Source organism: Podarcis melisellensis, assembly GCF_964234715.1.
Source record: "Podarcis melisellensis genome assembly, chromosome: 4".
Taxonomy (NCBI): Eukaryota; Metazoa; Chordata; class Lepidosauria; order Squamata; family Lacertidae; genus Podarcis; species Podarcis melisellensis.
Genome location: NC_138531.1, coordinates 72,951,114 through 72,967,221, shown reverse-complemented (window position 1 = coordinate 72,967,221; position 16,108 = coordinate 72,951,114). Strand labels below are relative to the sequence as shown.

General features: G+C 40.2%; 1 protein-coding gene across 25 annotated transcripts in view; it reads left to right on the top strand.

Annotated features, from left to right (window-relative positions):
• ZBTB20 (zinc finger and BTB domain containing 20) overlaps nt 1-13,173 on the top strand; it is a 463,068-nt gene extending 449,895 nt beyond the window's left edge. For 23 of the 25 annotated variants that reach the window (XM_081908427.1, XM_081908444.1, XM_081908424.1 and 20 more), the window contains 2 exons: nt 3,224-4,816; nt 6,614-9,361. In XM_081908427.1, the coding sequence (XP_081764553.1) occupies nt 3,224-4,816; nt 6,614-7,032 (2,012 nt within the window). In that variant the 3' untranslated portion in view covers nt 7,033-9,361. Of the gene's footprint in view, nt 1-3,223; nt 4,817-6,613; nt 9,362-12,372 lie in introns of those variants that run through there. The other 2 variants (XR_014167759.1, XR_014167760.1) reach the window with 2 other exon arrangements.
• Nucleotides 13,174-16,108: the final 2,935 nt, after the last annotated feature.

The following is a 16,108-nucleotide window of genomic DNA, read 5'->3' as shown; positions in this document are numbered from 1 at the left end:
TCTTATACAGTAGTTTCTCAAGCAGAGTCCATTGGGATTTCTATGTTGATATTCACTGGGCAAAAGAGGGTCAGTTAACAAAGGCTGCTTCAATTCACAGAAACATTTCCCACTGTATTAACTTTAAAGAAAGTGGCAGGTCTGGGAACAGAATGAGACAGGAGTCCTTTCTTCTTCTTTGTTCTGAATATTCTATGCAGTGACAATTAGGTGAGTGAGAGTGAATTGATTTGTATATTTATCAGTTAAAGAATATTTCAGATGTATGGATTATTTATTTGGATGCCATTTTTAAATGAATGTTCTTAGTAGCCTGCGATGCACTTCTTTACCTTTGGCTTTGTTTCTGTAAAAGTGTCTTTTCATTCCGCCCCATTCCTGATACCGAAATTGGTGAATAATGAAGTGTTTGATTTAGTACATGTCAAAAATAAGGCCACTCTGAGACAGGATTAAGCCCAAAAGGCTTGAAGGCCCCTGCTTATCATTGAACTGGGCTATTTAAGCCTATTTTTCACACTCATTTTTGACAAGATGGCTTTTACCCATCATTTTCAGATGGCAACCCTTTCTTCTGAATGTACCACACCTGGTGAGACATTAGATCCATGTCATCATGTATATTTCTCATGTACTGGAGAATGATTTCTTAAACAATTCTCTATGACATGGTAAATTTCAGCTGATGAGGGTACAGTTGGAGGTAATTGCCACCATGCAACAGTAATGAACGTAAGCCAGCTGTTTTGCTAGACCAAAAGTGGTTGCAAAATCTGGTCTTCCTTTAGGAACCCCTTTTCTTCAGGGGATATTTTTTCTCTCCAACAGTCTTGCTTTTCTTTACTATTTACAAATTAATCCGTTTTCTTCCTCTTTTTCCTCTTGCGAAAGGGCAATTGGGGGTGGAGACATGGTATTAACCCCTGTCCTTTGCAAACATGGATTCAAACCCTCACTTCTGGAAGCAAAGTTGCTTAGGGTAGCAGCTTGAAATGGGCAGGGAAGGGTTTAAATATCCTCTCCCTTCTCCACTCTGCCCCTCTGAAGTGGATTTTATTCTTTGAAGGAAATAATGTTGAGGGTTTAATAGGCATATTTAAGTTTCAGATGTAGTTAGGCCCTATATTTCAGCAGTTATGACTTGCATACATACTATCGTCTGTTGTCTAGCTATGAATATATTGAACATATCTGGGGACTTGGGAGAAGGTGTTTGCTTTACACATAGAAAATTTGCTTATGAAACGTAAGTGGGTGGGGTTTTAAATTCTCTAGACCTCTTATTCCAGAACAATTTTGCCTTTCACACTTAATGTTTTAATTGCAGGTTCTGAATAAAGGTGCATTCAGAAAGGGCACAGTAATCAAATGCAACTGTAGTTCTTATCCCGGCAGGCAATGAATGGAGGTGGGTGGAAATTAGCATAGGTTATGTTGAAAACACTGGGGTAACAATGGTGAACTAAAAACAATTGCTACATGAAGTGTGAAGTGGCTCCCAGACTTAAAGGAATTGTAACATTTCCAATGAGGTCCTGGTGGTTCTTGATAGTGTAGCCCACTTGGCGGTGGTGGCAGTGAGACACTGTGAGGATTCAGAGCTCTACTGTTACCCAACAGCCTCATGTGGCAGATGCTGGAGTGGGGGTGGGAGGAGAGAAAGTGTTTGAGAGCAGAGCTAGTCTGCTACCCTTAGGGTGAATGAAAGATGTTGTCACTTTAAAGGTCCAGTCATGGCCGACTCTGGGGTTGCGGTGCTCATCTCGCTTTATTGGCCGAGGGAGCCGGCGTACAGCTTCCGGGTCATGTGGCCAGCATGACTAAGCCGCTTCTGGCGAACCAGAGCAGCGCACGGAAACGCCGTTTACCTTCCCGCTGGAGCGTACCTATTTATCTACTTGCACTTTGACGTGCTTTCGAACTGCTCGGTTAGCAGGAGCAGGGACCGAGCAAGTCCTAGGCTCTGTGGTTTAACCCACAGTGCCACCCGCATCCTGTTGTCGCTTTACCTTTGTGGAAATCTGATTCAGCTGCCATTCCAGCCAGTTTCTGTCAAAGTCAGGGGGGCACCATCTTGTCCTAGGCTTTGAGGAAGCCCTCAGTTTTGGTCTCTTAATTTGTGGCTAGACTGGCCAACAGCTGTCTCGTTAGATGCCCTTCCCTTCCCCTGGTAGTTAAGTACATTTTACCCCACCTCTTCACAGATGATAATGTGGGTACCAGTTTAATCATGGTGGGTTTCAGGCACAGCAGTTGCATACAGTAGCATTTGCCAACCAGGTGCCCTCCAGATGTTTTATCTGGACTGCAGCTCCCATCAGCCCCAGCATCATATTTGACAGGCTCCACCAGGCCTCTTTGCTCACTCCATCAGCTCTGGTGTGAAGGCCAGCTCCATCAGACACCTCCTGTGCCTGAACTGTAACAGCGGGTCATTATAGGAGCAACTGTTTAAGAACTGGTGCCTGAGTTTTGGTTTTGATTTTCCCGCTCCCTCCCTGTCCCCTTTCCCTTGATGTTGTGGGTTTGTTTATTGTGAGCCTGGGGGTAGGGACTGCCTTGTATGTAAGTAGCTCTGGGAGCTGCTTTGCCTGAAGAGTGAGATCCAAATGTAGTAAAAAATAAACGCAAACCTATAAGCAATGTCTTACACAATATTGCTAGATTTTGTCCCAGACATAGTGGAGCTGTAATTCCATTGGCATAAGGCCACCAGAAGCATTCATTTATCAATAATTAAACTGCTATGTTTCTCCTGTGAGAAAGTTAAACAAACCATTACTTAAGCTGGCATTAAAATTGGTTTTAGTACTGGTAGATAGTAAATATTTTGATCTGTACATCCACAACCAAATATAGTTAGACACTTCTTACTTCATCTTCCATATGTGTTTAAAGGGGAATGTGTAGGAACATACATGTTCTCCTGTCTGTATTTCTGAAGGCACTTGGAAAGAACATAACTCTTCATTATTGGGAAGGCGAAATGGTTGGCATGATTACCTAATTCATGTTCTAATTAAGGAGGCTACGCACACCTCAAATCTTAGTGAACTTTTATTTTTTGCATAAGCTTACTAATATTTTTTAAAGCTGAGCAAGAAAATCCTGAACTGAAGTTTTCACAGACGAAAGAATTTCAACTTTATACAATGGGGGAGGCGGGACATGCCTGTATCAGCATCTCATCTGCCTTTCTATTGTGCCTTTCCCATTACTGCAGGTAACATTAGTTGCAAGGGGATGACAGAGCGCATTCATAGCATCAATCTCCACAACTTCAGCAATTCTGTGCTCGAGACCCTCAACGAGCAACGCAACCGTGGCCACTTCTGTGATGTGACGGTCCGCATCCACGGGAGCATGCTGCGCGCCCACCGTTGTGTGCTGGCGGCCGGCAGTCCCTTCTTCCAGGACAAGCTGCTACTGGGCTACAGCGACATTGAAATACCTTCTGTGGTGTCAGTCCAGTCAGTACAAAAGCTCATTGACTTCATGTACAGTGGGGTGCTACGGGTCTCACAGTCAGAGGCCTTGCAGATCCTCACAGCAGCCAGCATCCTTCAGATCAAGACTGTGATTGACGAGTGCACTCGGATTGTGTCACAGAATGTGGGCGACATCTATCCAGTGATCCAGGATTCTGCCCAGGAGACACCGCGAGGAACTCCTGAGTCAGCCACTTCAGGACAGAGCAGTGATACAGAGTCCGGCTACCTGCAAAGTCACTCACAGCACAGTGTAGACAGGATCTATTCAGCATTGTATGCCTGTTCTATGCAGAATGGCAGCGGAGAGCGTTCATTCTACAGTGGAGCAGTGGTCAGCCACCATGAAACAGCGCTGGGACTTTCCAGAGACCATCGTATAGAAGACCCAAGCTGGATTACACGGATCCATGAGCGCTCACAGCAGATGGAGCGGTATCTCTCCACTACTCCAGAAACTACACACTGCCGGAAGCAACCACGTCCAGTTCGGATCCAGACCCTCATGGGCAATATTCACATCAAGCAAGAGATGGAGGATGACTATGACTACTATGGACAGCAGAGGGTACAGATCCTAGAGCGAAATGAATCTGAAGAATGCACTGAGGATACTGATCAAGCAGAAGGCACTGAGAGCGAGCCCAAGGGGGAAAGCTTTGACTCAGGAGTCAGTTCCTCTATTGGCACTGAGCCTGATTCTGTTGAGCAGCAATTCATAACTGGTCTAAGCCGAGAAGGTCAGCAAGACCCTCCTCAAGCAGAACAAAATGATGCTTCTGCTGAAGGCATTCAGCAGCAGCACATAGATGCCAACTCTTCCTCACCGGAGAGAGGCAATGACATTGAAAGGGACAGCACACTGCTCACTGTAAGCAACAGTACTGAAAAGGGGACTTTGCAGCCTTCTATCACTACGACTGTTGCCCAAACATTGCCAAGCACCCAGCTCTACTTACGCCAGACAGAAACCCTCACCAGCAATCTGAGGATGCCGCTGACTCTGACCAGCAACACACAAGTCATTGGCACAGCTGGCAATACCTACCTGCCTGCACTGTTTACTACACAGTCTGCTGGCAGTGGTCCTAAGCCTTTCCTCTTCAGCCTGCCCCAACCCTTAGGCCAACAGACACAGTTTGTGACAGTCTCCCAGCCTGGCCTGTCAACTTTTACTGCTCAACTGCCAGCCCCACAGCCCCTGGCTCCTTCTGCAGGCCACAGCACAGCAGGTGGGCAGGGTGAAAAAAAGCCTTATGAGTGCACCCTCTGCAACAAGACTTTCACCGCCAAACAGAATTATGTCAAGCACATGTTTGTACATACAGGTAAGTGTGTGGCTCTTATTTGTGAGGCTGTAGGCTCAGAGAGGAAAAACATTTATAAATATGCAGTCGGTTAGAAGAGATAGTCTTCTATTTGACACCCTCACGTTGCATTTAAATAATAATAATAATAGTCATATGATGCTGAAAGAATTAATAATTGTCTCTTTCAACATCTTATTCTCATATTGTAAAAGCACACCAGTTTGTTCTCAGACAAGCGGAGAATTTTTTTTTACAATTCTTCTGAAAAGATAAAGAGAAGGAAAGAACATTAAAAAGTCAGATAAAATAAGGCAATGAACAGGAAGGTAGGAACTCTAATGGGATGGAAGAATGGGGCAGCTTCAGAGCTGCAAAGGTGAAGAATGCTGGTTGCCCACCTATGCAATACAGCAGCACATCTTCTTGAGAACAAATGAAAATTAAATGCTAGAACCAGTAAAGTAGAGTATAATAAGCAAGTTTTAGAGCTGTAAATATCTTTGAGAACTATTCTAAAAACCCTAAATGTAGGATCTTTCATGCCAAAAACTGGTTTCATCATGAATCCTGGATAAAAATAAATCCCAAAGCATACGTTTTCCAATCTTTGTGGGAAGAAAATTTCAGTGACCTAGCTTGGAAAACTGATAAGTTTGAGATGTGGGCCTAGCCTATGAAAAAGCAGGCCACCAGATATTGTCAGTTTTTAAGGTGATACGGGACTCCTGCTCCTTATACTTTGTTTTGCAATTTAATTTCTTGGCCGGGAAATTAATATAGTCACTTACCTGGTGAAAATTCATTGTTGAAAGCTACAAAGTGAAAAATGTAACTTTCAGTGTAAACACACTTTTAAAAGCCGTCTCCTTAACCTGTAAAGAGAAGCAACATAGACCATTTGGTTGGGAAGATAAATGATACCAAAGGGAGTTATAGCAAGGTGCAGGGGCCGGTATAGTATATTAGGAGACTGTGCCACACCTACTGTCACTTCTAACATATATGTCTCATACTTCACTATGGATGCAGCTACAGCAAAGGCATGATCCCCTAATTCCATTTTTGATGCCTTTGCTATAAAGTAGCTACCAGTTGCTGCTGTGTGCTACACAGAGTGGGTTGAACCTTTAGCCAGGTGTTAACTTCGAAATGTATTAACCAGTGCTTTTTTCTGGGGGGACACAGGGGTACACATACCCCTAAACATTTTGTGCATCTAAGTTTGGCCTCATTGAGGGGCAGTATTTCAATATGAGTAGGAAAATGAGGGTACCCCCTAAACATTTTTTAAGAAAACAAAGCACTGGCATTAACAGAAAGGTTTTGTATGTTTTGAATAATATATTCCCCTTTATTAACACGATTTTAAAAAGTGTTTTAACTGATATTCAAAAATGCTAGCTAGCTAAATAAACAGTAATCCAGTGAAGCAAAACCCCCTGGTCTGTATGTCCTGTGTTAAAATATAGTGTGCTCTAAGAAGGTTATCTAACCCGGCATAACAAAACCAACAATTCTTTTAGGCTGAAACAATACTGACAAGAGAAAGCCAAGAAACCATCACTCTGTTCTTTATTTGAGGCAAGTTACTTTATATTTGTGTTCACCTTCAATTGAAGTAAGAGAGAAAAAAATATCACATACAATAAAAGTAGATACTGATTTCCAAGAAAGTTCGCCTCCCTAACCGTTGTTCTATAATTATAACAAAAAGAACTAGCTAATTCATGAGAGACCTTATTCAGTGTTAATTTTTTTTCTCCCCGGTTCTCTCTTTCTCCCCATTTTTTCCTCTCCCCTTATGCTATTATGCAGGTGAGAAGCCGCACCAATGCAGCATTTGTTGGCGATCCTTCTCCCTAAAGGATTACCTAATCAAACACATGGTGACTCACACCGGTGTCAGAGCCTACCAATGCAGCATCTGTAACAAGCGTTTTACCCAGAAGAGCTCCCTAAATGTGCACATGCGGCTCCACCGTGGGGAGAAATCCTATGAGTGCTACATCTGCAAGAAAAAATTCTCACACAAGACCCTGCTCGAAAGACACGTGGCTCTGCATAGTGCCACAAATGGAACACCTAGCACAACGGGCACTGGTGCAAGGGCTCTTCCCACTGGAGTGATGGCCTGCGCAGAGGGAACCACATATGTCTGCTCCGTCTGTCCTGCTAAGTTTGACCAAATTGAGCATTTCAATGACCACATGAGGATGCATGTTTCAGATGGATAAGTAAAATCTATTCTGTTATGAACAACAACAAAGCCCAACCAGAGAAACAACAACAAAAAGCTATGGCACTAGAATTTAATATTTTTTTTCATTTTTACTTTTTTGTTTGTTTATTTTCATTTCATTTTTGTACTACATGAAGAACTGTTTTTTGCCTGCTGGTACATTACATTTCTGGAAGCTGGGTGAATAGTAATTAGCTCAGTCTTCCTTTGATGGTGGCCTTAAGGCCAGATAGTGCTTCAAGAGATCTACTGGTTGGATCTCTAGCTACTGGCCTCTAAATACAACCCTTCTTTACTACAAAAAAAAACTTTTAAAAAAATCTTCTTTGTCACTTGTGAAGAGCACTACACACACAAAAAAACCCCAACAACTAGAGGAGAAATATGTTATGAAATCTACAAGGCCTACTGTCGTAAGTACACCGCTTACAGTGTTTCAATGGACAGATTCACAATTCTGACCGCTTTGGACTTCACAGTATCCAGTTAAAACTGTGGAATAGAACCATATGGTTGCGCAGCAACCACAGAAAATGGGCCCTATTGGATTCCACCATTAGTCTTGCTATCTTAAAAAAGGGCTGTGGAGAAGGGCAAGGGAGTTTGGGTTGGATGGTGTGGAGTCCCTGCAGGATGGGGAAGGAGAATAATAGGTTCCTCTTGTGGATTCTGTTCCATTCCACACATTCTGATTCATGATTCCCAACTTCTTTCCTCCCCACTAACATCAACACCATATTTCATCAAAAGCTAGGAACAATGAAGTAAGAATTGAGGTGAGCAAAGCTGGCTTTTTATGTAATTTATTCAGTGTCTTTGCTGAGCCATGGGCCTCAGCACAATCAACGGGACTTTTGCAAATATCAAAGAGAAACAGCAAAAGGAAAAGATTTCAATATTTTTTTTCCCACCTAGTGTTCTAGATACACGAAAAGGATTAGCTCCCACAATCTTTGGGGGTAGGTTTGTTTTTGTTTGTTTTTTAAAAGGCTGCATCAAGATTTATTCTTGTGGAGGAAAGTGACGTAGAAAGTGGGTGGGAAGTAACTAAAAAAAAAAGTTCTCAAGATTTTTTTTAATTCAAAATTTTATAGAGGGACAGATGTGGTGTTTACCAGATAGAGTGCTGATTTTTTAAAAAAATATATTTACCACAGTATTTGTGTAAAAAAAAAAAAAGCAAAAGTGTAACCTTGTTAAAAGTAATTTTTGTTTTCTCGTTTGTTTTGCATACACTGCCACTAATATCTGCTCAGTTACATAGCTGAATATATATGTGTATGGTGTGCACATGTATAAATATATGCATATATATTTATACATGCGCACGCACACACATATATATCTATATCTATATATATATCATTGTAGATAAAGACTGTTCAGATTAGGAATCCTACTTCCAATTAGCAAGAGGGGGAAAGAGAACGAGGTGATCCTGATGTCTTGTTTCAACAAAAGATAATGTCTCAACCTTTTTCTGTTATTTTTCTCTGTGCTTTTTAGTAGTTTGAAAATAGCAGTCTGGGAGTAAAGTGATATTATATGTGATTTCCCCCTCCATCATATTCTGCCCGCCTTGTAGTGTCACTTGAAAAGCTGTTCTGAATTTGAAGTTTTGGTTTTATTTGGCTTTTAATTGATTTTCATCTAAGGTTCTGATGAAAGGAAATTGGTTTTCAGAAGCAAGATTTTAACACTATTTATCTGGCCTTTGGAATGGGAGTATTTGTTTTGCTCATAAGTCCTGAAGTCCCTAGGTGGGCAAAGTATGAAGATTGTTCTAACACATCCTGTTGTTCTGTCTTTAATCTTCCATAAATGAGAAATGGATCCAGTCTCTTTAGTTACTAAGATACCATGATTGTTCTTTTTCCTTACAAATACAGCTCATCTTCATTATTTTTCATCTGCAAAGATATTAAAGTTTGGATAGGTACAGAAAGGTGTGGCCCAAAGTGGAATAAGGCAGGCAGGATATACATTAGAAATTAATTTCATTTCGTTTTATTATTGATGCAAGGTGGTCCCCTAAGTTTTAACATCTTCCTAGAGGAGTTTTTGAGAATTTATCACCCAAGGTTGACTGACATGCTTTTAGTGCCTAGTTGAATTGGACCAATGTCTGACAAATCTCATAAGCATTTGTCCTGTGCGGTAATTTCTAGTCCAAGCAAAGTGCCGTATTTTTTGTTCCATAAGACGCACCTTCTCCCACTGGAGCCTTGGCAACGGGACAGCGCCTGCAGCTCAGTAACCCTGCCTCCAAAGGCAGCAGCAGCAGCAAAACTGAACTCATCGGCATTCCTGGTGGCTGCACCAACAGCCGCTCTTTTCAATGAGCCTCATTCTCCAGCCGCAACATCTATCTCCCTAGGCGGTAGCACCTCTCTCTCTCTCTCTGTGGCCTGGCATTAAGCCTCAACAGAGAGAGAGAGAGAGAGAGAGAGAGAGCGCGCTTGTCTAGATCAGGTGTTGTTAATTTGTATACTACCCTCCATCCAAAGATCACAACATAAAAATGCATAACAAAAACAGAGCAAAAGTGAAGGTTGCCGCCTCGCCTTGGAAACAAAACCCAAAAGTGTTGCCTGCCAGCCTTGCTTGGTCATCCAAGGGATAAAGAGACCCGTTTCTTCTATTTCTGGGCAACGTCTCCCTCAGAGCCTTCAGACATACATGGCCATCTGGCAGCTAAGAGGCGAATATATAGCGGGAGCTCCCCGTCCCAATTTGACAGAGCGCACGAGGGAGAAAGTTCCCCCTCTGCGCTGGCTCCTGGCTGCTCTCATGCAAGTCACAGAGTCCCTCAGATAGACGCTCAGCTGGGGACGCTCACATGGGCGCCACCATTAGGATGCTCACACGGGCGACATGCCACACCCCCACTGCTCCAGGAACCAAAGTTCCCAGCTCCGCTGCTGCCAGGGACCACACATTCGCTCCATAAGACGCACAGACATTTCCCCTTCCTTTTTAGGAGGAAAAAAGTGTGTCTTATGGAGCGAAAAATACGGTACAATAATATGTAAAAGAAGAGACAAAGAGGAAATACTTAGATGGATTTTAAATGTATCCCTTTCTCAACCAAATTTGCTGAGACTATTCCTAAGCATGCTTATGTGGAAATAAATTCCATGGAAATCAGTGGGACCTACTCCCCGTAACAGAATTACAGTGACAGAATTACTAACGTATGTGGACTTTATGAGACACTCCTCCATGCTAGACAGCTTTATTCTTATTTATTTAATACTTAAATCTTCACTATTCTTTAGGGTGAAAACGTTTGTTTTACTGTCTATAATCTATCTGGGATGAAATAGCATAGTTAGGGGATATTGTCAGATTTCTAGGTAGCCACAGTTTGTATATGATTGTTTTCTGATCCTAACCAGTTGCAATGAGACAGCCTATCACATATGATAAATATTACATTATCATGACAATATTTTCAAAGATGACATTGTATCAACATTAACTTTTTAAAAAATGATTATTGGCACAAGTGAAAGGATATATACTGTTCTTATAAATTATTTAAGCAATTTAGATGCTGCCCCTGTCACCAGTCAATAAATGCATGACATCCCAGTTCTAAACAAGCTGAAGGGAAGAAAGTCCCTGTATAGGAACTTTATCCCCACTGGACTCTGAACTGAGGAAAATGTGTTTAAGATTGAGATTATAAATGTTGACTCACATTGTAGTAATTCACAAACTAAAGGCAAAAAATAGCCGCATCAGAATGAAAAGAGAAAGATCAGGAAGTGCACAAAAGTATATGACAGTGTCTTTTGGAAGAACATTATCTTCACTGAGTACAAAGATAATGTTCTTTAATTCACTTTAAGCAATATCTCAAATTTATTCACATGAGGAGAAAAGGTAGTTGTCAATAACAGAGGTGGGAAAGAATACGATAAAATACCCTAATAATAAATTTGATTGAGGTGTCAAAAGAGGGACAAGTATTTGGGAAAGTGATGGGGAATCAGTTTAGAATCAGTATTTTTGATCTTCGTTGTACTATCTCTGCAGTGAAAATCTGTATTAAAATATCAATATATAGTAATCTGATACTCAATCACAAATGGAAAATGCCCATCAGAAATTATGACATGGTTCAGACATTTACTAGGCAAGAATAGGCTTTGATTGGAGGAAGAGTAATTCAACACCCTGCCCACACAACTGAAATAATATATATTGTGTATGCTTTTATGTGAAGCTGATCCATTAATGTGATTTTACCGGTCTCCTGTCCTAGCAATGGAGCACCTGAATCACATGTTTCTTCCATTGAATGGTGCAGAACAGAGACACTTGCACCACTTCAACCCATGAAAGCTGTTACCACCTGTAAATGTCTGAATTAGGTAAATTAGATTTATGAAATTTAAACTGAGTGACAAGCTATCTAAATACAGATTTGATTTGTTAAAGAGCAATTCTAGAACTTGAATTATTTCCAGAGATTCAAGTTATGTTCCTGTGTCTGTAGTTTTGTACATTTAGCTACACACAATACCTAAAAAGATGTAGTTTTGAATTAGGTTTTGCTACTGCCTTCTGGATTTACACAACATCTCTTTTCCAAAACTAAAGTAATACAAAAGGGGTATTAAGTTAGATGGTACCTATCCATGGGTACAAGCATAGTTTAGAGAGATGCAATCCAAAAGCTTTCTAGGGATGTGGTGTGGATAAAGAACTCCACTCATATGTAAAGCGCACACAGGTACTGAAGATAATGGAGCATCACCAAAGCTATCTGTCCTTACTGAAACCAGTGATTCAGACCACTCTTGCAGTTAAATTTATTTCTACATAGGCAGATTAAGCCACAAGGATTACTGTTAAAGAAACTAAAATTCAAAATTATATGGTTTTAATATTTTCCTTTCTAGCACGTATAAACATACAAGATCCATGTTATATTCCCAATCTAACAAAGAGTGGTAGTTGGGGCTTAAGCACACCTAGTTTTGTTAGATTACAGCGCCTTGGTTTTTTTAAAAAAATCAATATAATTGGCAGTATACAAAAATTCCATATAGTTGTTTTCTAGCTTTACCGAATCCTAGTTTCTTTACTTTAGAAACTTTATTGCTTATTGCCAAAGGTCACCACAATCCAAAAGTCCTAATAATTTCATGGTTCCAGTGTTTGTTTTGGCACTGAATTAATTCTATAAAACAATTCATTTTGTATTTTTTTTTGTTATGTTTTAAATATATTTGCACTGAACTTAACTGAACTTCCATGTATTTAATTACTAAAGGGCTCTATAACAGCACTAAAATAAACTTCCTTTTTATATTCTTTAAAATAGTCACTGAAAGCTTTGGATATATGAAGAATAGAAAACCCAGGTCGAGCCTTGTTTCTTTGCTGAGAAACGGGGGAAACCCTGGTTTGCATATAAGGTAAATGATGCTATTATTCTCTGGCCACAGGAGTTATTTCACATACTGCTGCCCATTTCATGCCAGGTGGTGTTCAGGTTATAGAGAATGGACAGTTTAAAGCTATGTCCTCACAGAACATAACCACAGTGCAAGCCTAACCATGTCTACTCAGAAGTCCTATTGAGTTCAATGGGGCTTACTCCCAGGTAAGTGGGAGTAAGATTGGCACCTTAGTGCTTTATTGCATGTTACAGTGTACTATATGGGAAAAGAGGATGACTTGCATTCCTGCGTTTTGCTACGTGTTTTCTTGTCTGAAAACATGCTCGTTCTCTTTTCAGGTTGGGTAACATGTACAGGTGCATTGCTCTCGGTCTCATTTTAGATCATTCCAAATTGTAATAAGCAGTGCCAAGGGGGAAAAAAAGAGGGGTCCTGTGACATACAGAATTCTTGCATCTTTCTGCCATACTTTCTCCACCATACTGTTTCCCTTTACCCCAAATTTTACCCGGCAGTAGTGATGATAAAGGCTGTGGAATATAGTCTGCTGTAGTGTTCAGGGGTCTAATCAAATCTGCAGCAAGTAGCCTTTCTCATTGCCTCCACCAGGTAAATTTAATGGCAAATGTAAGGAGATCTGGGGTGAGGCCAAACAAATTACAAGCTGAATACAAACACTGATTGCTTATAATTAGATTGAAAATTCTGAACTGTGGTTCCCAAGACCAGCTTGCATGCCCTGAGCCTCTGATGGTGGCATGATGTGTTACAGTCACTTAGACTAGCACACAGGGCAAGGAGCCAAGGCTGTTTGGCAGTGACTGTAGGTAATAGGTGAATTGAACTTAAACTGGATTTGGCATTTGGTATCTGAAAACGGATCAATTTAAGAACACCATTTGTATGGCTTTTTAAAGAGGACACTGTCATTTACTTTTGATGCAAAGAAATTCATTTCACAAAAACATTTTAGAAAGCATAAAGTTTAGATTAGGTATCAAAATAGCATTTAAAATTTCACAAGCAGTGCTGTTTACCCAAGAACTGGACCTGTCCTGACAAAAACTAGAAAATAAAATGTTTGGATTCTCCGCCCCCCATTTTCACACTAGTTCCCTACACCAATTATAGGAAGTGGCAAATGGCAGTAAAGGAAGATAAATAATACGAACATATTTGAGAAGAGAAAAGAACATGTAATTAGCTAAATCAGAAATAAGTTCTACAACATAAATTAAAAGCTTGTTTTTTCAATTCTGTCGTAACGGCACCGATATTAAATTACTCATAGAAGTAGTGTGCTTGTCACGGGGGCTGCGGAATATAAGTTACCCATAAAAACAAGGGCCATTTTTGCATCTACTAGAACACTTTTGATAATACACCACCTTCAGAACATAAAGCAAACTCCTGTTTTGAGTTTTTGTTAAGTTTTTGTTCTCACTGTTTTTGTTCTCTTTCCCTCATCCAATGAAAGGAATCTGTATTTAAGTTTAAAAGCTCTCCTGAAGCTCCCAATTTCCCTTCAAGAAAAAGTATTTGCTTCTAACATCACCTGTATGCCATTTCCCATTAGGAAGCTGCTTCATATCAGGTCTGACTTTTTGCCTCTTGAGTGGCAGTGGTTGTGCATGGTCTCAGGCAAAGAACAGCCTTTCCTATAACCTACAACCTAATACCAGAAATTGAAACTGGGACCTTCTGCATGCAAAGCATGTGCTCTACCACTGAGCTATGGCTACTCTCTTGTGTCTGGTTCTTGCAGTGGCACCTTTATGAAATAGCCGGATAAGAAAGTAGGGGGCGGGGGGACATTTTTAGAAAGAGGGAGCAGAGGAGCACTGCAGTATATGCTATCCATTAAATGAGTATTTATCCCAACTCCATCTACTGATGGGAGTCTTAACTTTTGCTTCATAAGGTTGTCCTAAAATACTTGTACTGTAATAAAGTACCCAAGAAGTTAGTGAGATTAAACAGAATATTATTTGGGAAGCAATTATATTGCAGCCTTATGTAGGATTGCTGCCTTAAAACAAACAGACAAAATCTTTAAAGAGGGAGTGTGTTATTTTTTTATACCTATGTTGAATATATATTATTTTAAAATGTTCATTCATTTGTATGAAATGCTGCACATTTTGTTTTAAAACTGTGTGATAGTATGTGGGACAGCAAGGGTTATCTGTGAAGAGGCCACCAGCTGGAAAGTATTAGTGCTACTATTACAGTAGCTGCTATCTATTTGCACTGCACTGTGCCTGTTGGATGTCAGTCAACAAACTTAAACAATTCAGTTGTATTGGTGTTATCTTTATTTTAATTTTGCAATCTAAATCCCTAGTTTGGTCATACGTTGTTTATCAGTTGCTTTATCTGAATGTAGGCTTCACAATGCGAGCAAAAGACTAATGGCCAAATTTGACATGCCAGTGTCATGTCTGCATATGTTATCATATATCTCTCCAATCACATAGAAAGCAGATGAAGAGGGACCAATATAAAGGGGCATGTAGCTAAGGAGCCCCACAACCCCTCTTAGGACAGGTCTGTTTTTAGTAACACAGATCTGCCAAATTAGTTCGTTTGACCCTAACTATCATTTGCAATAGATTTGAAGAGAATGGTCCATTTTCGTACATTTCCATTCTTTTTACATATGATCTGGAACAAGTATTGTACATTTTAGCAAATTTCTTTTTTTCAATAGAAACATTGCAACAGAATTATAATCCTAGAATACTACCTTTTTAAAAAAATACTGGTCTCCAATATTTAAAAAAGGGCCAAAGCTTGCCTTTAGTTCACATTTTTAGAATTATACTATGTTGAAAGCAAGGTGTTACCAGTGACAGAATTTGGTTTGCTATCTTTCTGCTAATTATTGCAAAGAGATCTATGTATAGCCATGCAATTGCACCGTGGTAGACATTGCAGCAAATTACAGATTATCCTTAAATTTGGGTGAAACAATGAAGCAACTAGTCTGACAATACTACTAGTAGCAATGGAGACTGTCTGCAACTGAGTTATGCAATGTAGGAGAAGAATGGTGATAGTTTTCAGCCTCTTATGTGGTTAGTGCATTGACGATTTCCACCTTAAACCAGTATTGCAAAAGTGCTTTCCCAGAGGGCTCATAATTTACCAGCTACTAACAAAACAAGTATAGCACTTTGAATACTGTACAATTATCCTACTCTGTTCTTTAGTCGGGTGTATATCAGAATACTACTTCTAAGAAAGGGGGGGGCAGGTTCATAAGAAGTACGTGCTATTTATATCATCACTTTCTTTTCTAATGTTGAGTTATTTCCACCATCTCTAAGATATGGCATTATACAGTGTTTGACAGCAAACTGTGATCTTCATGAATAATTATAGCAGATGTGTATTTTGTTGAAACTTGACATGCTTTCCCCAATTCTATTTTATAAACTGACTGGTCTTCATTACGTAAGCTATAACTGAGTAAGAGCCTTTGCACTTAAAGGGGAGCATTGATTACAATTTTGATTATGGAGAATCACTTCAATTGTAAAACGCTTGTGAGCAGGAAAGCACACCTTTAAACAGGTACCCTGCCTACCACTCCTCCTCTGGCTGTTACAAAAGAAAGTGATCTGCAGAAGTGTGATCCTTTTGCTTTGCACAGAG